Genomic DNA, 22,580 nt, shown 5'->3' with positions numbered 1-22,580 from the left:
AGCTAAATAGCCAAAAAGGGATCACTGTAATTTGTAATAGTCTATTTTTTTGTGAGGATGAGTTTATCCATAAAGAAAAGAGTACCGCCGATGAATCGTTGTCATATACTACATCTCAGTGCACATAATATGATACCGTGTCTCATATAAGTAATTTGAATACAACTATTATTCATAATTATTTAAATAATTAAATATATTGAATAATTTCATTTTTTAAATAATAATTAAACAAAAGTGGAAACTTGATATCTGTATGAATGATCGAAAAATGATAAAAATAAATAAAGTAGCAAATACGGATGATGAGATAAGATAGACAAGAGTCGTATTTCTCGAGATTGAAAATCTCAGAAAATATATCCGGAGTAACAGGAGCGCATGATAGCGAGGAGGTAAGGCGAGTTGTCGGGTTTACCGGTGCACTGAAAATCCCGAGAAATAAATCCGGAGTAACAGGAGCGCACGATAGCGAGGAGGTAAGGCGACGTATCGGGTTTATCGGTGCTCTGAAAATCTCGAGAAATAAAGCCGGAGTAACAGGAGCGCACGATAGCGAGGAGGTAAGGCGACGTTCGGGTTTATCGGTGCTCTGAAAATCTCGAGAAATAAAGCCGGAGTAACAGGAGCACACGATAGCGAGGAGGTAAGGCGAAGAGGCGGTTTGTCGACGCCCGAAAATCTCGAGAAATAAAGCCGGAGTAACAGGAGCGCACGATAGCGCGGAGGTAAGAGGAGGTAAGAGGATATCCAACAACCTCCTCACTTATCCTGCTTTGCTAATACTTCAGGGGATTTTTCTAAGATTTTCAGACTCCGAGAAGCGTGATTCTTGTTTATCTTATCATTCAAATTTATCAATTTTATCGATTTACAGTACTTTGATCATTTTTTTAACTTTACATTGATGCGTCAAATTCCTACTTTCGTTTAATTATTAATTAGTAAGTAAAAGATATTTAATTATTTAGTTATTAACATAGTTTTTAATTAGATTTGTTCAAATAATTAATACACAATCATGAGGAAACGGATAGTTCAATATGAAAATCAAATATTTCATTGTTTAATTATTAATTATTACATAATTTAGGAAAAATATTAGTTTATATACATATAATTATATACATATATACATACATATATGTATGAAAAATTTTTCACTGAATCGTAAGAAATATACGTACATATAATCAATCATTCAATTTTTTATTTGTATAACAATTTTGTATGTAGCGTTTTTTCACACATAGCTTTTCATATACCTTTTATATTATGGATAATTGTATACATAAAAAGTAAAACTATTTTAATATTTATATATATAAATATGGTATTTTTGGAACGTTGCAATGTTATTTTAATATTGCTAGAATGATAACGGTTGATATGTAGATATGTCACATCCATTAAAGTTCATGGATCATCGATGTAACAGTTTCCGTACGATTGCAGAAACTTTTTTTAATTTGTGTAGCAAAGAAAATTTCTTTAAATCGAAACAACCTTTTTTCTGGGTGAAATAAACATCACGGTTGTCGTTGATATAAATATTTCATGGTGGTTGCCATTGAAATGAGTATTACGGTGCCTTTAATATAGAGTGCATGGTAGTTGCGAGGGAAAATAAACGCATTAACTGCAAGGAACCCAAATATATTTATATTTTGTAAACAAAACTGGTAAATTTCTTATACATAATTATGTGGCAATAACACATAAATTGTCTGTAATATATATATATAGAACATAATTAATAAACAATAACCAAATAAATCGGATATTATATTACAATTAAATAAATAATAATAAACTTTAATTATACATCCGTAGAATGTATGAAAATTGTTAAAAGTACATATTCGGACGGAAAGGTTAAGTCAGAGTGTCGAGTTTCTCCGTTTCTCGGCGTCAGAAACTTCGTATAAATCAACAGAATTATTATGAGCGCAGGAAGTTATCAGAGGTATTCTGAACGACAGCGTCTCCCCACTTTGTCGCCGCGTAACATCATGTCATTGGTCAATGGGCGGGAGCTTCTTGCCGCGAGGGGAACCTGCTAGCGCTCTTATTGGTTTACGCTTGGAAGCTATCCATGCGTTTCTCTCTGCCGTGTATGTGAAGTGGGGCATAGTAAGTGAGATTTCACTGCTACAGCGACTTGGTGACCTCCTCGCACCACATGCTTTTCTAATATCGCGCGATTTTCGAGCTTCTAACGAAACGCGCTCGTCAGTTCATGTTGTCACCTATCTACTTCCTTTTCGTCCAATATACTTTTCTAGTTACTTTGACTTGTTTTCTGATCATTATTGAGGCTCATTCCGATCCTCGTTCGTCGAAATAAAATCGTCTTACAACTAACTGTAGCTTTTTAATAAATTTTTGGGAAATCTTAAATGATGCATATTCAATCGTTTCATTATATCTGTTGTCTTATTATAAGTACCTATATTTCAATATTGTCATTAGATTTTACTTATAGTTTTTAATAACTATTGCGCACATTAGAACAACAACACATAAATCATCAACAACGAGATAGCTGTTTTATTTTCTGTAATGCATTTGTGTTTCAGAAATTGTTTGATTATTTCTGGTTACTTCTCTACCTTTTTAAAAAAAAATAAAAGGCAAGAAATAAAAAGTGGTTTCTAGTACGATTTATTTTTTTACAAAATTGTTCATGTGAAGTGTTTCTGACATCCCAACATTGTATCTCAATTTTGATGGAGGGTTTCTATGGTTGGTCCGCTTTTATCAAATAAAATTTGAATTTAAATTGATTTAAATTAATTAAAAATATCATTTCATAATTTATAAAAGAAATTATAAAATCTTAGATAGGATGCATAATAACTACAATATTCGGTAAATGCGGACTAGCCTTATAAAGACTTAACTGAACTATTATACATTTGTAATTTTATATTTTATTTTTTAAATTATAACTTATATTATACGAATGCATTATATTTTGATATAAAAAAGTATATTATGATAAAAATTGAAATCTCTGAAAAAAATGTTTCACATGTAATTGTATATAATTACATAAAATTCCATAAAATTATATAATTATACATAAAATATGTTCATATATATAACATTTTTCCCGAGTTGTATGAATGAAAAATTAAAAAATGAAAACAGTATGTGTCCATAATAGGGATGGATGCATTACTTACTTATTTTTTATAATAATGATTTAACAATAACATTGCAATTTTTTATAACGGTAACTATAATATCAAGATTGAGAAAGCCATTTTTTAAAAGTAACTCGTTATTTTTTGAAAAAATAATTCGTTACATTAGTCGTATTAGCAACGCGTTACTTTTTACTAATAAAATAACGAGTTACATTTTTCAATAAATAACTTGTAATGGTAATAAATTAATGATACTAAATGATAATAAATTACTTTTCAAAAGTGATTTTACCACTTTAGTCTTAGATATAATTATAATGTTATTACCAAATCGTTAGTAACGATAACGATATTTACAAGCAATGCATTATTTTTGTCTCTGTAGTCCAAAGAGGACCGCTGATTAGAATTGGCGGAGGTGGTGGAGGGCCTCTACAAGTAATTTTGTTTTTTGCCAGATTATCTGAAAATGTATAAATAATTTTATTGTAATATATTTTATTGCATAGTGTATTGTAATTAAAGTAAAAAAAAAAGGAAAAGCACTTAAACATGATTGGTTGATCCATAAGTAAGAACCAATCATGCTTATTCACTCGGCAAGCTATTTTATCATTTTGAACTCGCCCATTAATTTCATATGATCGATACGTTTCGAAACTTATTGAAATTAAATTAAATTAAATTAAATTAATATTATTAAGTTTTAATATTAATATTATTAAGTTATTAATATTAATATTATTAAGTTATTAATATTATTAAGTTATTATAACAACAAAGAATATGTAATTAAAAGAGTTAAATTATTTATTTACACATAATACGGCTTTCTGATTTCGTAACATCTCGGTAAAAAATTTTTCATGCATTATATAAAATTACTTTTTAGTGTAATAGAAATAATAATAATAATAATGTGAATCCATTCAAAATAATTGAAAAGGTAATTTTCGCACTATTTGTTTTAGAAAAAATCAAGTTTGAAGAAATGTAAAAAAATTATTTATGTATATAAAATTATGTCTAATGTATGAGCAATTTTTTTTACGTTTTTCCAAACTTGTTTTTTTCTAAAACAAACAATGAGAAAATTATCTCTTTAATTATTTTTTATGTTTTCACATTACTATTATTTTTATTACACTAAAAAGTAATTTTACAAAAGAAAGAAGGATGTATGAACATGTATGGACATATTTCATATAATTATACATGTTTATGAATATTTATGCAGATTTATGTATGTTTATACATATTAATATATATTCATGCATAAAAAATTTTTTACCGGGACTTAAGATTGTACTCAAGACGAGAGAGAGATTGATCTTAAATATAAGATTTAACTATATAAAAAAAGAATTATAAGAAAAGAATATTATAATATATATCTGACTATAAATACAGGCAGAGAGAAACCTGAATCTTTATTAATTTGATTTTAGTTGCTTCATTTGATTTTAGTTGCTCAATTTCAACAATTTATTTCCATCAAGAGTGCCGCAAATAAATGGATATTGTTGTAGTTTATATCTACTTCTTCAGAGGGCAGTAGTACGTGGCGGTATTTTCTCTGACGATAGATGGCGATAAGCGTCAGAACACCTTGACAGGGGCACGTACAACGGAATAGACCGAATAGAGTTGAACAGAATAGTTTTGTGTTTGTGATCTTTCGGAATGGATGCATAAAACGAGGAAAGAACGTAATATAAAGTAACGCGACGCAGTGCAACATAAATTATCAAGTCCGATCGATCATCGGCGAGAAGCAAGATATATTTACCTAATGAGATAGGACACGTTCCCTTGTCCATGTGTGCTTATCACGCGTTTTCGCGCCGCGCTCGCTGTTATAGGTTATAGTATCACGCACACGAGATTAAGATAATAACGGACCGGAGGACAGACCGACAGAGAGGGAGAGAGTGAGTGCGTGTTTAATATATCGATCTCTCGTTATCTTCAAGCGGAACGTAGTCGCAAACGATAATCGAAATCGAAGGCGACGTTGGAACGACAGAGAAGAAAAGTGTGAGGTTAGAATGTTTTTTCTTTCATGTTTAAGATGACTGTATCTTATTGAGGTATAAGCTTGAGATACAATTGAAAAGCACTGGCAATAGATACAAGGAATAATAGATTTCAACCTGTCAGAAATTATGTATTTTTGGGTATGTATCGTTTCTGATAGATTGACATCTGTTATTGTTTTTTCCTGTATTGTTTGTATTTTTTCACTTATGTTTTTCATTTGTATTTTAGACTTAAGCTTCCGATAAGGCCTTAACTAAATGGCTGACTTATAATCTTGATTGTCTCATGATCTTTTATCTTTAGTAACGATCAGTAATATATACACAATAATTGTCTTGTGACTCAAGTCTTAAACATACACATGAGGTCGCCTCATATGTACACCTTTAAGACTTGAGTCACAAGACAATTATTGTGTTATTAAAAACAAAAGACTTAGGTCATAAGATGTTCTAAGATTATTAGTCAACCAATCTGCTAAAGCCTATATATTTAAAAAACACGGACAATAACAACATAATTTCAACTTATCAGAAATTATGTATTCTAATAGGTTCTCTCAAGAACTTTTAGATTGATTCTCATTCTTAAAGATTGAAAATTTTTGAGCCATTCTTATATAAGATTGCCTCAATCTTCATGGTCAGACTAGAGATACTGCCATGATCAGACTAGAGATTAGATTGGAATTTAAATCATTCAAAGCAAAATTCATTAAACTTGAAATTAGTTTTTTTTCTTTTGGTTAAATTTTGATCCAATTTCTGATCATAACTGACATTGAGTGAGATTCTATTTTGAAAAATTCAGAGAGTTGGAATTTGTTATTCTCTCTGTTCCTATTACCTATTTTTAATTGTGCATTAAGCCATTTATTGAAATCTAGTAAACATAATGAAAAGTACAGACAATAGGAGGAACTGGGGATAAGAGATTTTAACTTACGAGAGAGAAACCGTGTATATTGCATGTAAAAATTGTCCAATCGTAGTCGAATATGATGAGAATAATCGATTCATCAATTTTTATTGCTTACGGCTATTATAGAATAGGGAAGTCCTGAAACACAATAGGTGTAGTAAACTTTAAGAAAAAAATTAATCAGTATCTTATGTGTCATCTACAATGACACGAAGTCTGCTTGATATAAGAAGTAAGAGGAAGAAATTAATCAATCATAGTCAATTTTTCTTCTCATATTCGACTGTGATTGGTCAACTTCTTATTCTTACATTTTACATGAAGCTTATTCCGCATATTGTAAACGAGGCATTACGACTTAACGCTTGCTATGTACTCCTATTGTGTTCCAGGACTAAGATCTTTAGGTAAGTCGTGTTTATGGAGCACCCAGTATGACGTTGTGATAACAAGTCCGTGGCGCAGCGAAGGACAAAGGCTTTCCGTAGCAGAAACAACAAAATCGGGATCGCGGGGTCGTTCGCGAACGTTCTCTCCTTTGATTTTAAAAAGCTTGAGAAAAGAATCTTAAAGAAAAGAGGAAAAATCCGTTGCCTTATCATTTTTTTTTTTTTTTGCGTCGTCACGATAATAATAGAACGGATCGACGCTGTGGGCTTGTCAATGTTTATACTGATTGTAAGAAAAAATCTCGTAAGAGAGATAGATAAAGAGATAAGAGAAGAGATTACAGTAGAAGGAGAGGAAAATTAACACTGCGAAATTATTACGACGAGGATTTTCACACGTTCAATACGCGAATAAAATTAATCGGAATAGTTTTAATTTTAGTGGGGAAAGAGAAAAGAAGTTTGTTTTTTTATAGCTCAACTTTGTACTTTATAGCTTTGTACTTTAAATGAAATAGATATATATCTAATATTCTTTGGTGAAAGCAAAAAAGGAAAATTCTATAGTGCACATTGCAAAAAATTATATGTAAAATTACAAGTGGATAATTTGGAACTCACTATTAAAAGTGTATATTTACATACATTTCATAAAGTAAAACGTCACAACTTACAAATAAAATTATTTTTTATAGTAATTAAATAGTTTGCGAAAGTAAATTTATAATTTTAGTTAAGTTTATAAAAATATTCCAATATTAATTCATTAACGTATGTAATTTTGATAACTATATTATTGAAATATAAGAATATAAAAATGCAAATTTATATGTGTAATATTTTACCATTATATAATTTCACATAAATTTGTACATTTTAATAAGAACTAGAAAATACACTATTTTTGTAATTTTCTGTTTTCTAATATAAAGATGTATTTACATTACAATTAGAGATAAAAGTATTAATTTTTTAAAACCGCACAACTTATTTTATATATTAACTTCATAAATTAGGTAATTTTTACATATTTATAATGTTACATACTTTTTTTACAGTATAGTCTAACAGTATAGTATATCTAATACACTAATAAAAAACAAGATAAAGAGACAAGGAGTGTAAGAACGAATTTTTTGCCTTTTTTCCTCTTTTCTCTTTTCTAGACGGATTTTCAGTTGTAATGCTGAAACAATGTGGATCTGTCCTGTATAGTTGAACTTGTACGTCGCTGTTTTTTTTTCTCACTAGCTGTTTCATTTTAAACGCGGAAAGTTTAACATAATGCTACTACAAAGAATAGACCTTGTGTTAGGCTATCGCGGTAACAAAACGTGATAACGCAAAGATATTATGACTTTCGCTTATTATTATTGAGAAATACGAGCGGAGTAGACTGGCTCACGATCGAGCTCTTTGAGAATCACGGGATTGTTTATAATTTACAGATAATCGTCACCGCACACAGACCGTCGTTAATTATGACGACCGTAGACTCGGATGATGATATCGAGAAACTGCCACACATACAATGGGATAATACGACGGTTCCCGGGCCATCCGGTTGTATGTTTCCTGGTGAACTGACACCGTTGGAATGCCAAATAGCCGGTCATCCCTTCAATGGCGAAAAACAGACTATCGGTAAGTGCGATTTAGTTTTAGGATTTAATTATGTGCCTACCTTATTAATTCAATACATTAATATTTATATTAATACTTATTAATAATTAATGAAAGATAATAGATGTTTTAAACATTTTGTACGTTTATTTTTATCAAAAATTTTTTGTATATATGTATAAAATAATGTTTAGATAACAAAAATTAAAAATTTTCTGGGTATTTTTGGAATCAACATAATTTCTGTACATGTAGTTTTTAATAATAAATTAGCAATTATTTCGTTCTACTCCGATTTCTGTTTTGTTCATATTTTATATATTTAAAATGTATTCTAATTGCTTTCTAAGGTAAATTTACATGTATTTCTATTTCTTTTCAATACGACGATTTAAAGCAAAAGCGAAGCAGTGCTTTTCCTATTTACAATGTTTGATTTATAAAAACAAAATGTACAAAGATATTAATAGTATATCAGTGAAATGTAATCAATTCAGCGAATTCAGCGCTTATCAACAGTATATAAACATTTGTATATTGAATAACATGAAGAATTATCTCTGATTACAGGCGTGCTGGTCTGCAGACGGACTGGCCACATACTGAAACCGGCGACTAAAATAATCCTTGGGGAAAGAGAAATTGCATTCTACGAGAGCTTGAAGAATTCTCATGATCCCGTCGCATTGGAATTAAAAAAATTCGTTCCACGTTATTATGGCACAACAGAACTGCGTGTTTTTAATAACCGTAAGGATTTTCTTGACAGTCCGCAAATGTGATACGATGACTTTTGTGAATAAACTGTGAAATAAGACCTAACTCTTTTAAAACTTTCACGTGTGCGCATATATGTATATACATATATATATTTGTATATTTATATAATTTATATACATATTATCTGTAATTGTGTAATATAAGAATTAATTTATCAGGCGTGAGATGTAAATATAATATTATTTGGATGGCTAGTGTTTCATCTAGATATCTTTTTTTCATTAAACCGTTTTGTCCGATAACAGGTACGAAATTCCTCATACTTAGGAATATTACAAAGGGCATGGCCGAGCCATGTGTGATAGATATCAAGATCGGTTTTCGCACGTGGGATCCTTTGGCCACGCCAGAGAAGAGGAGAACGGAAGAACTCAAGTATGCCGAATCGAAGCGTACTTATGGTTTTTGTATAACAGGTTATCAAGTATATTCTGTCTTATCTGGACGATTAAGGAAATATGACAGAGATTATGGCAAGCAACTCAGTGTCGAGGGCGTCGTGGAAGGTATCTGCTTTAGAGTTTTAGAAGAATATGAAATCGATAAGCAAAAAAAAACGAATAATTCATATAAATGAACCAATTTCATAAGTATTAAAAGTCTATTTCAGAATGGGGTAGTGAATTTTCTTAAATAATAGAATAGTCTGCTTTCGATTCGAGCATGGTTAAGGCTAAGTCTTTTAATTCATTGATAATCAATTATAAATCGAAATTAATATACCTTCCAATTTTCATATTAACGCACGAAGTTTTAATTCTAGAACGTTGACGGACGTTCCGTTATGTCTTTACAAAAATTATAGCTTCTTAGGAATTAGAAGTATAATCGATATCGCATTCCATTCTTTTTTTTTAAATATATTATTTAAATCATATTATCGCCAAGCAATAATAATTTTACATCGACGTTCTAGGATCATTAAGAATAATTATTAGGTCAGACCCATAAATAGAGGAAAGAGGACCTTTACGACGTGTTTTACAATAGCGATAAAATGTTTCTCATTTCTCTCATTTTCGAAACCGCGTTAATATTCTTCTTATCTTCACGCAGCACTAGAAGATTTCTTGAACATAATACCTGGAAAGCCAGTCTGCCGACAGTTGGTCTCCGAAATTTTGACATACCTCTACAAGATCGAACGGCTCTTCAACATGCAGCGGAAATATTGCTTCTATTCCAGCTCACTTCTGGTCGCCTACGATGCCCAACACTTACGGCAGCATTGTTCATTGAAAGTTGATAGTTCTGTCTCTCATTCAGCGCCGAAATTCGACAAAGAAATGATATGTGAGTCAGTTCCCCTAGTAACAGTATCTGGAATGCACCGGAATTCATCTGAAATGGACGATTTAACGTTTCGACCAATGAAAAAAAGCGTAAGCCAACCTGTGTCGATGCCAAGCGAAAACGTATCTACTCAAAGCGAAACTTGCAATTTAAATGTGGACCGGTTATGTCAGTCCAGCCCGAGCCAATTTTCATTTTCGTGCACAAACGATACTACGCAGAATGATGATGAAAGCGCGGAGGACAAATGGGTCAGAGTGAAAATGATCGACTTTACGCACGTCTTCCCGGGGGAGAATAACGATTTGGATCGAAACTACCGGGATGGTATCCAGATGCTAATCCAGCTTTTAAGTCTGATTAAGAAGAGCGATTGCATGCATTAAAGTTGTTCTACTTGTCGAAGAATATATTATTTGTGACGATGTTCTTGGAAGTGAACAGAAAAGATTAAGAGAAAATAATTCAGACAAAAATATGTTGATATAACGATATGTCATTCATGTTATCGAAATCAGATATCGGGACGACATATCGGGAGGACATGATAAATCGATAAGACCAGATTTCTGATCTATCATCTGATTTATCAACAATCGTCAGAGAAGGCATTGCTCATTGTAGAAAGCTATTGCGATAACTTTTTGGAAAATAAACGATAAATCTCTAAATAAATGCTAAAGCATTTCTTATCGGTCGGAAAATCGCGATTTGATAAAAATTTTAAGCAATGTATATCTTTTGAAGGTCTGGTTCAATAGTAATACTAATATAGAATCAAGTACCGAACCAGGATGATTGCGCGAGATTTAAAATTAAGATACAATCAGAGAGAAATAGCTTAATCGGATACGGAATCAATTCTGAAAAGAATTCCAAAACATGTCTTCTCTAGGATAAAATAATTAAGACTTTTATACTTTGCCAAAAGAATTGTAATGCGAATGTATAGATTATCTAGGAATTTCGTACATTTGACCCTTCGCAGTTACCATGTGAAGGTTTTACAAATTTAGAACTGGACATAACGAGAAAACAAAGAAAATTGAAAACGCAACATTCTAAGTCCAATTACCATTCGAGTAACTTTCACATTATGACGACAATAAGTCGCACTTTGTAAACATACACATGCCATACTGCAATGGCGAGTTCTTTAACGGTACCATTATTAATTCTGCCATGTTACATATATTTATGTTACGCATTACGTGATAAAAAAAAGTGCAGATTATTGTAATTGTAACAGCAGCAATAAAACATTACGATGTAAAAAGTGGAGCGCGAGTATTTATTGAATGAAAAATTCTTTTGATGTTCACAGTAATAAAGAATCTGTGGCGCAAAACTTTTAAATATTTCACAATTAAAAAATCAATATAATTTTTCAACGTCAATAAGTATAAATCTCTATAATTAAAATTACATGATTAGTTTCTAAAGATCTTTAGTAATTATACTTTCATAATTTTATTACAAATACGAAATAAATACTCACTGTCTCTCATAATGGCTTAAAATAATAATTACCTTTCGATGATAAATTTTATTTATTTCTACGGCTACTGTTTTCGATTTTTCAATGCAATAACAAGTAGATTCATTGTCGTATAATATTTTATTTGCCATTCATTCGTAAACAGTTTTTACAGATCGTCAACGATCGGCGAGCGTGCCGTTGCGACGTAATCAACCGCGATAATAATTGATTACGTTCAACAGAAAAAGCAGCTTTGCAATTGTTGTAAAATCCTTTAATGTAATTGGTTCTTGTCCTTAATTCCTTTTACTGACTCTAAATATATAAACCAATAATATTAAAAAAAACTTTGTAACAGTTGCAGAAAAAGCTGCTTTTTCTGCTGAATGCAATCATTAATAATAATAATAATAATTTGCTTAATCTCTCGTATAACACTTATAGTAATACGCGCGCGCGCGTATGTGTGTGCGATGTGTGTATTTAGGATGCACGTACATAAAATATGTGTGCACATAAACACACCCACACACGTATATACATATACAGAATTGCTCATCTCGATCGCATTTGTCATCTCCACTACATTGTCCTTTAATTACGCTCGCTTCGATAACGCTTTCTCGTTCAATTTCGATAAGTGCTTTAATCGAAAGCTGATCGGAACTATTTGGGGTACACATTGCATCTTCGCTCGTCTATAACGGGGGTCGGGACTGGCTTTTTTGGAATTAAGTTACTCAGCTTGAATTCCATCTAGTTTCGTCAGTTTTTCCCATAGTTAGGCGATAAAGAGGCGATTAAAAGTGCTGAAACGGAATAATACACTGAAAAAAATGATATTTTATATATATTAATAGTATTATTTTTTAATTGAAAATACTTTTAATTATAATTTTATAACATTATTAATGGAACAAATGTCATGCAGTTGTTTTAATAAAATTTTATTTGTTTCATTAATATTGTTGTTAACAAAATTATTTAATGTTAAAAATTTTAATACATTTTTTTTTCCGTGTAGGAATTTATAGAATCTAGAGAGATAAAATTGCATCTCGGATACAAATTGATGGAATCGCCGTTGAAAAATCAATTAATTGCAATCACGACAGGATTATATGCGCAATTAGCATTATCAATGCAATTTATAGTTGAACGGCGAACCGGCCGTAATCAATTAAACAAATTATAACGTTCGATCGCACTGGCAACGCGAATGGTGACCGTATTTTCGCAATTTTCGGCTTCCTCCTCGTTTCCCGCTCTATCGGGAGAGTCCCGTTGATTAGTCGCGCTTAATTAAACGGGACCGCGAACAACGAGATAATAATATAAGTAGCCCTATATCACATAGTAAACGCAGGCGCAACAATAAATATTGCGATAAAAACGCATTAAATAGCTAAACGTGTAACGCAATAGTTCCGTAGGAAACTGCGGGTCCTGTTAGTATTTATCATAAAATACGCATCATGCTAGGCTAATAATTGTTATATAGCGTAGTCGAAACTCATCTCTCTTTCTCATTCTCTCTCCCATGCATACATTATTTCGGTCTCTATAGGTATAATTACAAAGCGATTCGATCGAAATCGTTCGTACATCTTCGTCCGTTGTTATACGTATCCCGCATACGTTATACGTATCGGGATAAACGAAGGAAACCGTACATTCAAAGAAAAACAGTGCTAGCAACTATAAAAGTGACAACTACACAAATTTTATATATAGAATTAATGTACACACTGTAAATCAAAATCAAAGGAACAAATAGTAACCCAATTCCTTTGAGTTAAATAATTTTATTTTTAACTTTAAAATGCACGTCAAAAATTTAAATCAATCCATTTCTCTAATTAATTTCAACGTAAACAACATTTATAGTCAGTAAAGAATAAACTAAATTTGAGTTAAATTTAATACATTTTCTTGAGTTACGTTGTTTAACTTCACTGTTTTAATTAAAGTAACGGCATATAAAGTGGAAGCAGTAGTGACCTTTAGAAATGATAAAACTCAAATTGGGTACAAATTGACATTATATGAATTTAACAGTGCAGTTAATTGAACTAATGTACAAAGTCATGGGCGTATCAAGATTTCAGGCAAAGGGGGTAAACATTTTCACGAAAATCAATATATATTAAAGTCAGTCTTCAAGGATCTCCAACGAACTTTCGAATAACACATAATAATTATCGTTTAACTTCTCGTTATAAAAATGACTCTCATAATTTAATTATTTCGCCTTACCAAAATTTAAAGGGGTAATTACCTCTCTGTTCTGCTTTGCGTACGTCGATATGTATAGTTAAATAAATTATTTCATAGTTACGATAACTGTAAAATATGTTATTCAACCGTGTGTGTGCACATTGAATCTACATACAAAATTTATATAGTTGTCCTTTATGGTTACCACTACTATGTCTTTTTCTCTGTGATACAGATCGCTTCGTTACGAGGCAAATGGCAATAACAAACGAGGGATGCGACACGCGTTTGACGAAAAATTCCCTCGGCGTGAGTATTCGCATCCTCGCCCGACGCGCTTCCCTTATTATAATAATTAGTCTCGCTGTAACATTACGACTAACGGTTAATTCGTCCAAGATTACTTCAGTTGCTTTTATTAGCTGCTACTTTCATTTAGGTCGATATATTTAACATATATAACTATATAAATACAGCAGGCATTCGTTATATATTTACAAGTCGATCAACGCATCTTCCTCCCTTTTACTCTGTCTCTTATTTTCCATTACGTTTTCTTAGCACATTCGCTTATTTTTCGCCCCTTGATTTTCTATCTGTTTCCTTCCCAACAATTTTGCGAATTTCTGTGGCGAAGGAGTGGGTCGCGTTCGTTATTAAATTAGACATTAAATTAAAGTCATTCCCCAACATTGCCTTCAGTCTTATAAATTCCAATTATCTGCGCTAATGACTCTAATCATTTTTCTGTCGGCCTTAATTAACTTTGCAACTCTTCATAAATAGTAAACAATTATATGTCGCTCCTTTACTGAAGTGTTAAAAGTGGCATTCAGAAAAATATGATTCTTGAGTTAAAACCATCATGTGAAAGAGTTAAATAAACATTATCCTATTAATTATCACAGGTGAATTTAACTTAACTTCATAAAAAATTGCAATTCAAAAGGGATAGTGTAAAAAAATGGTCACATGTAGATATGAGTGAGCTTCAATTATTTGTTATTTTAGTGTGGGCTTACATTTAATTTTCACTCCACGACGACCAAACGCTTCAAACTTCAACCACATAAGCAGAAGAGTTATGAAACAAAAACGAGAAAACTGGTATTTGATATGTTCTTGTGTTCTTTTTGAATATATTTTTTTGTCGATATTTTTTGATTGTCAATAATTTGCTGTCAAATTGAAAACAGTTTTCCCTTTTCAAAAACCTAAAGTTCAAGTTGTATCTTAAAACTTGACTTTTTTTAGTTGTCTTGAAAAATCAATGTTTTAGTTGTATCACTTTTAAAGTAAAGGAGCAATATAATTGTTATCGAGATAATCAGTAATAATACTAACAAATACGTAAAAATAATTAATGCACTGTCGTTGTTCGACAATGCCCGTATGACAAAGGTCGACGTTATGCGAAACAGATATCAGGGACGATCGGCGAGGTCGAAGACACTCGGCATTGACGACGACGGACAAGGACGAAGGAATCGCACCCGTTGAAGGCGCGCATACGATCTCAGTTGACCGCCTAAATTCGTCCGACAAAGGCCGCTAACGAAATTGAAGAATTAAGACGGTAAGCTCGAACAATTGCGCGCCTGGCCCACGCTGAATTAGGCCCGGTCTCGCCCGCGCGCCACACGCCGGATTTCAATCTTATTAGCACTCTGAAAGGAAGGACCTCGGCGGACAATGGCACGTCCGATTGCAAGAATGAATCGGACCTGTCGCATGGACACGTTCGATTCAATGGATCCTAAGTGACCTAATTGGAGTTTAAACGGATTCGAATTTTTGATAATTATGAACAGCTTAACCATCTAGAGGCAGCATTGTCTTGTTAAGAAAGAATCGTGGGAGTCTTCATTTTTTTTATTAAAAAATATCTTGCAAGTTAAGAATCTATTGACATATACTTTTTTCGATATATGTTGATACATGTGTATTAACACACTGCTTTTTTAGAAGATCTATTCTTTTAGCTAAACTTCGTTATAAATATATAGTTCATCTTTCTTCCTTTTTCTTTTTATATTGAAGAAAAAAAAAAGAAAAGATACACTGTGCGTACAAAGAAATTCTGCTGAACGAATAGAGCTAAAGATGCTATATTTTAGTGATTCCATCTTCAGTTCTTAAGTGTAAATTAAGTATCTATTAATATATTATACTTTGTCGATATATATATCAACAAATTACCTTTTTGACAATTATTATATGAAGGTTTACTATTTTTAGCTGAGAAAAAATTAAGTGTGTAAGTTCAGCTAAAAAGAACAGAACTAAGAACAAAACCAATTTGTATAAATCCGGAATTTACTGCGAATTTATTCTTTCGGAAAATCCAATCTGGATCCTTTTCAAATTACGCTGCGCACTTTCTGTTCTTTTTAGCTGAGAAAAAAATGAAGTGTGCAAGAAGTTCAACTAAAAAGAACAAAACTAATCTGAACAGATCTCGAATTAAATTTTAAAATGAATGTCGCACATATGCAATACTCGCCCCTACAAGTTAATTTGATTGTCGCGCGTATCTTCCTTCGGAAGACCCAATCTGGATCCCTTTTAAATTATACTACACGGTTTCCGCCTTATTTTTAGTATCCGAAGAAAACAATAATCAATCGAGTTCACCGGAAGGATAATACAGATGGCGAAACCTTGTCGCTGCTGCGTAATACTTCGCAGAGTCCCGAAAAACGATGGATTAATAACTCACAAAAGATCGAAATAGAAAATGTTGATTATCTCATTAGCTTTCAACCGTGTCGATCGTCGTCTTAAAATTACATGAGCACATTTTACTCCTTAATTTCAAACATCCCCACCCGCTCCTTCGCCCGCTGCTTCGCACTCAGCGTGTTATCCTAACAGTATGAAGTAAATGTTTACAAAACTGTTAGATATCTTCGGCGAGCTCGCGTTAAAACGTTAGAGGCGAGTATACGGCGGATTAAAATTACAAAAGGAGAAGAAGGCCATGTTTCTCATTTCTTTTTTATTCTTTCTCTCTCTCTCTCTCTCTCTCTCTCTCTCTCTCTCTCTCTCTCTCTCTCTCTCGCACACACATCTACACATACGCACAGCGTGCTAGAAATATACGTTTAGCGAAAAAGCGCCCGGTTACGCACCCTTATTCAGGGGTGGCCGTCCTGACTGCTCCTCTCATTGACGAGGAGCGGACGACGCGACGCTACGGCCAGGGATATTCAGAAAGGCACTCGGCACCCCTCCACAAAGATCCGGAAATCAAATGTACAAAACGAATACGGCGTCGCCGAAGCGTCGCGAGTCGTGCGGCCACCGTCCGGAGAAAACAACAGCTCCGTCTCTCGTTGTTGCTTAGCTACCACATTTACTTTCCTACAGTAATATGAGGTCACAATCGGGACGATAGCGAGAAAGTACGCGATATCGTGATACTTTTCATTCGGGAAAACCGAGGGAATTTATTTCTAACTCTCTGTATCTCTGTATTAAGAATAAATTCCTCCACTTTCTTCGAAAGATAATATTATCGTGATATTTTTTTGAAACAATTGAGCTTCAATTAAAATTATTGAATATAATATTCACCACGTAATATTATTTAAGGTTTTACAAGAATAATTATTGTGACATTATTTGACGCAATTGAATTCCAATCAGTTTAAAATTGTCGATAATATAAGATCACTGTTCACAACGTAATATACGTATAAATGTCATCTAAAAATAACCATCACTTTTAGGTAATATTACAGATAACGCCTTGCGCTGACTGGAAAATGTCACGGTATCGCAATTATCTCGAAGTCTAAATCGTCCCGATTGACCTGAAAAGCAAATCGCCAGATTCGAGTGTGACATATACGCTTCTCATCATGAGAACGTCAGTTTTTCGGAAATTTTCAGCACGGTGAAAACGGTCCGCTATCGTTTCCCTTTAATAAGTTAATGTACGGATTTTAGCGCAAAATCGACGGGATAATATCTTTAATCTTAATCAGATACAGCTTGTGTAATATTATCAAATCGTTTCAAATCCCGAAGTAGGATATCAAAAAAGATCTCCCGTTAGTCATGGAACGCTTTGGATGCTTAAAGCAGCATCGAAGATTCAACATCGGTGGTATTCTTGCATCACTGAATCGCGATCGTGGATCACAGGTGACAATCTCAACTTGGAATTATCATCAAATTAATCTCGCGGAAAGATATATAATAAAAAATATATAAAAATCCGCGAAGGGGAAGAGCGATGAGAGATAATATAACTTTTAAATTAAAAATTTATACAAACGTCATATAAACATAGTGTATATAGATAAATTTAATATCTCGCGCTGTTGTGATTGCGCGATGCAATATCGTTCGTGATTGAAAGTCGCGATAACCGGCTCTTGTTAATTACGATTAATTCGTGCGTCAAAATTGTTCGTCAACGGGGGCGGAGGCGGATAAATCGATTTGGCACATTATTTACTTTTACAGTTAACCAACGCATTGACGAGATCGCGAAAAATACGTGACTCATTTCAACGATGAAAAAAATTGTCGCGTTTAAGTATTGATCGAACTCTATTATATTAGCACTGAATATTAATAAACTTCTTTTGAAACACCTCACATGCAGAATAAATGCTTTCGATGAATTAATATTCTCGCTTTTGTTACGACAATCAATTTACAGTTAATATTTTTCTATCGAATCCTATTCTGCTCTCAAAAACTTTCAGAGTTAATCTCACTCTTAAAGATTAAAAATTAAATTAATTACTTTTTCAAGACTTGATTTTCGCTCTTTAGAATAAGATTCTAATAAAATTTAGAGAATACGTTATCGTTGTCGAGAAGCAAGAGCTACAAAGACCTATACTTGATTAAGTTTTCATTACGAGCTAGAAATATTGATTTATGATTGAAAAATTTCTTTCCAGCTCGCAATCAATAAAATAAAAAAAAATGTACTTTTAATAAAAAATGGATAAACATATAATATTCTGGCGAACATGATCCACGATCGACGATCCAATCTAGATCGGATGCAAAATGGTATGCTTATGTATTTTAGAATTCACGACGATCGCGATCCAATCTACTCGACGCTTCGGTGAGAAAGCGAATTTCGAAAGCGTTTCCTCTCTCTTTCTTCAATTTGACAAATTTGTCTGATGCGTTAAGAAGGCCCCTTTTTTTATGAAGGTAAATGTGAAAGATTGATCACAGAAATATACGCACAGGCGCGAAGAGAAAACGTGTCGCACGCTGAGTACACCCGGTACTCAAGGATCGCGTTCACACCAAATAATAAACTGCGTCGTCCCGAGTAAATCAGCTCTCGATCACGTACGTACAACGTTGGCAGTTAACTTTCATATGTATGTATATAATATATACCATATGCGATGATCATGTATATCATATACGATATATGTCATATCATATGTATATACGTCATATGAATACATATATCTATATGTATATACAGAGTGGCGCACGAAATGTCATGCTATATAATTATCCAATATTTTCCAGACTTTTTGTAATTAAATCCGTACTAGTTTAGTACCAATTTTAATAGAAGTAGAGAGAGACTCAATAAGTGATCTTAATTTATCTCTCAAAAATCAAGGTAGTATTTATATTAAGATTACTTATTGACTCATCCATATATAAAGCAAATGGTATGACATTTTGTGCGCCACCTTGTATACCCACATACATATATATTACATGTATATGTAGATCTAGACATATATATGGCATGTACGTCATCAACGACGGGCGATTATGGGCTCCCCTCGTAGTTTTCAATAATAATCTGTAACATATCGACGTCTGCTGTAGACGAGGCGACGTCGTCGGGCGAGAAAGACACTTTTTCATGCTTTGTGTAAAAAAAAAAGAAAAGAAAAACACGAGAACATACGAGGCACACTAATGCGGCTGTTGTTTGGTTGGCGTGTGCTTTCGCGGCCGATTGACTCGAGAATAACGATATCCTTATGATTTCTGCGAGTCGTAGGAAGTGAAGGTAAAATACTTTCATTTCAATGTATATACTCTCATCTGGCATTCGGCACCGGCAACATAATCGCGAGATCGAATCCAGTTCATAATTTAGCAGAGCGATCAGACTTTGCAAAAGGCAAGTTTCTAAAAAAAATAAATAAATAAAAAATATCTCTTATCTTATAAATAGCCGAATAGCCCTATAAAATTGAACAAAAAAAAGAAACAAGATAAATTAAATATTTTGGACGTATTGCAGACGCCTTTGTAGCACTTTCGAACGCGTGATCTTTCCTACACGCATTCTATATCCTTGTAATTAACAAAAGAAATTTACTTCAAATCTAAAGTAGATAATATCTTTCTGCATTAAACTAACACGATTGGTTATTCTGTATCTGACAGATCAAGCAACGTTTGGTGCTTGATGCTGTCTTATATAAAGGCGAAAATGTGGGGTTTTTCACCGCATGAGAGGAACGATTTTATTGAAAGATCTAAAATTTTGCCGGATACAGATCTTAAAATAATTCTGTTGAAGCATCAAAATAATTTTGTTAGAAACTCAACCTGGTTGCTAGAATATCAAAACTTTTTGCATTGCTTATCATTGTTTCGTTTCCAGCAATTATTTTGATGGTCCAACAAAATTACTCTCCATCTGAATCCAGCAAAATTTTAAATTTTTTTAGCAAAATCGTTCTTTCCGTGCGAAGTTTATCTATCAGAATTATCAGCGCACTAGCAGCTCTCTCTTTCTTTCCCTCTACAAATCCCCTCCGCAATCACAGTCTTTTTCGCGCTTCCCCAGCGAATCATGCGTTTTATAATTCAATTCAAGACTAACAAAATATACACCCGATATAACAAAGAGGAGATGACGCTCCTCGAAGCCATTTCTCAGAGTCGCGCGCGACACACTTTTCCCCTCTCACGAAAGACAAACGGAGTCAGACAACGGACTCGTCGACCTTCGGATCGGAAGTTTTGTCCTCCCTGGAGCCGGCGATCGATGTTGGCTACTGCGACACCATCCTGCATTCTTATGTAATACTAACACTCGGCGCGAGTACGCTCAGTTTGACGGAAACTTTTCTCTCTTAGGCCTTATACATTTCGACTCGAGTCCCACATGAAGCCAGTCGGGTAAGATAATGGGTGTACTTGGTATTTTTAAACAGATATGTCTATACGATACCCTTTTGGCTAATGACTTATTTATATCACGCGCGATTCGCAGTTTCAATAATTTGCCTCACTGCTCGCGGCATTTTTGAGCAAAATTAATCCAATACGTCTCACTAATAATTTCGTTTTTTCGCGATAAATAAAATCATGAATTTTGAAAATTTACTTTATTTAAAAATATATATATAACATGCACGCACAGAATACTGACCTGCATTTCTTTAAAATCTCGATTCTGATGGCGATAACAGTAGTAATTTCATTGCAGTATTCGTAGCGAGATTCATAATATTCTACTCGATCAAAACAATTAATAATTGTCCCTTTAAACAAAAAGCATAAATGCGCGCTGCGCATCTTTTGTAAAAATTACAAAATTTAATAGAACCTTTCCTATTCTGAATATAACTTTTGGGAAGAGTCACATTTGCATTTTAAAAGCGTTAATTTCGTGTTCTACCGAGGCAAGCATCACGCGCTCCAGTTTCACGAACTATCGATATCTGCGTACGCGAAAAATAAGAAAAAGAAACTAACATTCCTGTCGAAAAACTGCACCTGGAAAACATCGCGAAATTTATCATCTCGTTTTACAAGCGCGACGTCTCAGACTCGGCTCGCCCATCACTTCTTTCCACTTTGCCGTACGCTCTTTTCTCTCTTTCCCTTTCTCCCCATCGTATACTTTTACAAACCGCCCCTCCTCTCTCACACATACACACATACACACACACACATATGCACATATACGCACTTCTCGCATCCCGATATATATCACTGAGAACCGCGGCGTCCTTCCAGCGGGATCGCGGCAGGAACAGTCCGCTTCGCTGCCCAACACGCCATCGATAAATTATCAACAGCATCGCTTGTACGCGATTCCGGCAGGCGGAAGCTCACCCGTGAATCTCCTTACGGGGCTGCTCATCGGCATTCACGCGCGCCGGAAGAATCCCGTGTGAAAAGTGGATAGGATCCGACCTGCTAACAATCCTCCGGTCGCGAACAGAAACTAGTTTAACTCTCCTTATCTATGCCTTGTCTACGTTGGCCGTGAATTGCGATCGAAATCATACCCTTGTATATCTCGGCGATGTAACCGATTAAGCGATAAGCGATGCACAGACGATAGCGAGGGCCGTGAATGATAACAAGATCGTTGACGACCCACTGTGGAGCGGTCCATTCGGATGAGTCTTCATCGACGGGTCTGAAACGAAAAATGCAAATTCATTTCTTTGATACATCAAGTTTCCTTTCTCGTTTTATTGAAATGAACATTCCCCGTAATTGCAATCAGAATAAGAAAAGTGGTCTCATCTACATGAAAAGTGTTTGGTATTTATGACTATATAATTATATGGTAATATGTTAGAATTATAATTAAAAACTCTATTTTTACAGTTATTAGTGCTATAATGTTAATAATAATTATTATATTTACAGTTTTATATACAAAAAACATATAGCTGGCCTCGATCATTTATAATCGTCTTCGGGGTC

At 33.5% G+C, this 22,580-nt stretch overlaps 2 protein-coding genes and 1 long non-coding RNA gene across 6 annotated transcripts in view; 1 reads left to right on the top strand and 2 right to left on the bottom strand.

Moving 5' to 3' along the window:
• Window positions 1-3,109: 3,109 nt before the first annotated feature.
• Window positions 3,110-5,074, bottom strand: LOC147907053 (uncharacterized). Its single transcript, XR_015547806.1, has 2 exons — window positions 4,942-5,074; window positions 3,110-3,615 (listed from the first exon to the last, which is right to left on the bottom strand). It is a non-coding gene; the product is annotated as an uncharacterized LOC147907053 (long non-coding RNA).
• LOC105153183 (Inositol phosphate kinase 2) lies at window positions 4,732-11,477 on the top strand. Of its 4 annotated transcripts, none has more exons than XM_011067891.2 (5): window positions 4,732-5,194; window positions 7,951-8,146; window positions 8,696-8,875; window positions 9,151-9,411; window positions 9,962-11,477. In XM_011067891.2, exons 2-5 carry the CDS (start codon window positions 7,984-7,986, stop codon window positions 10,582-10,584), a joined length of 1,227 nt encoding a protein of 408 aa, XP_011066193.1. In that variant the 5' UTR covers window positions 4,732-5,194; window positions 7,951-7,983; the 3' UTR covers window positions 10,585-11,477. The 4 variants fall into 4 exon arrangements, with proteins under 4 accessions (XP_011066193.1, XP_011066192.1, XP_087270874.1 ...); XM_011067890.2 differs by having other exon boundaries at window positions 5,190-5,329; XM_087414748.1 differs by lacking the exon at window positions 4,732-5,194 and adding an exon at window positions 5,196-5,242.
• A 320-nt stretch (window positions 11,478-11,797) lies between these two features.
• dally (division abnormally delayed protein) overlaps window positions 11,798-22,580 on the bottom strand; it is a 63,913-nt gene continuing 53,130 nt past the window's right edge. Inside the window, exon 8 of the mRNA XM_011067889.2 lies at window positions 11,798-22,287. Within this exon, the coding sequence (XP_011066191.2) occupies window positions 22,181-22,287 (107 nt within the window). The 3' untranslated portion in view covers window positions 11,798-22,180. The remainder of the gene's footprint in view (window positions 22,288-22,580) is intronic.

This window comes from Acromyrmex echinatior, chromosome 16, assembly GCF_024713525.1.
Source record: "Acromyrmex echinatior isolate Ae372 chromosome 16, ASM2471352v2, whole genome shotgun sequence".
Lineage (NCBI taxonomy): Eukaryota > Metazoa > Arthropoda > Insecta > Hymenoptera > Formicidae > Acromyrmex > Acromyrmex echinatior.
This window is presented reverse-complemented; position numbering and strand designations above follow the sequence as displayed.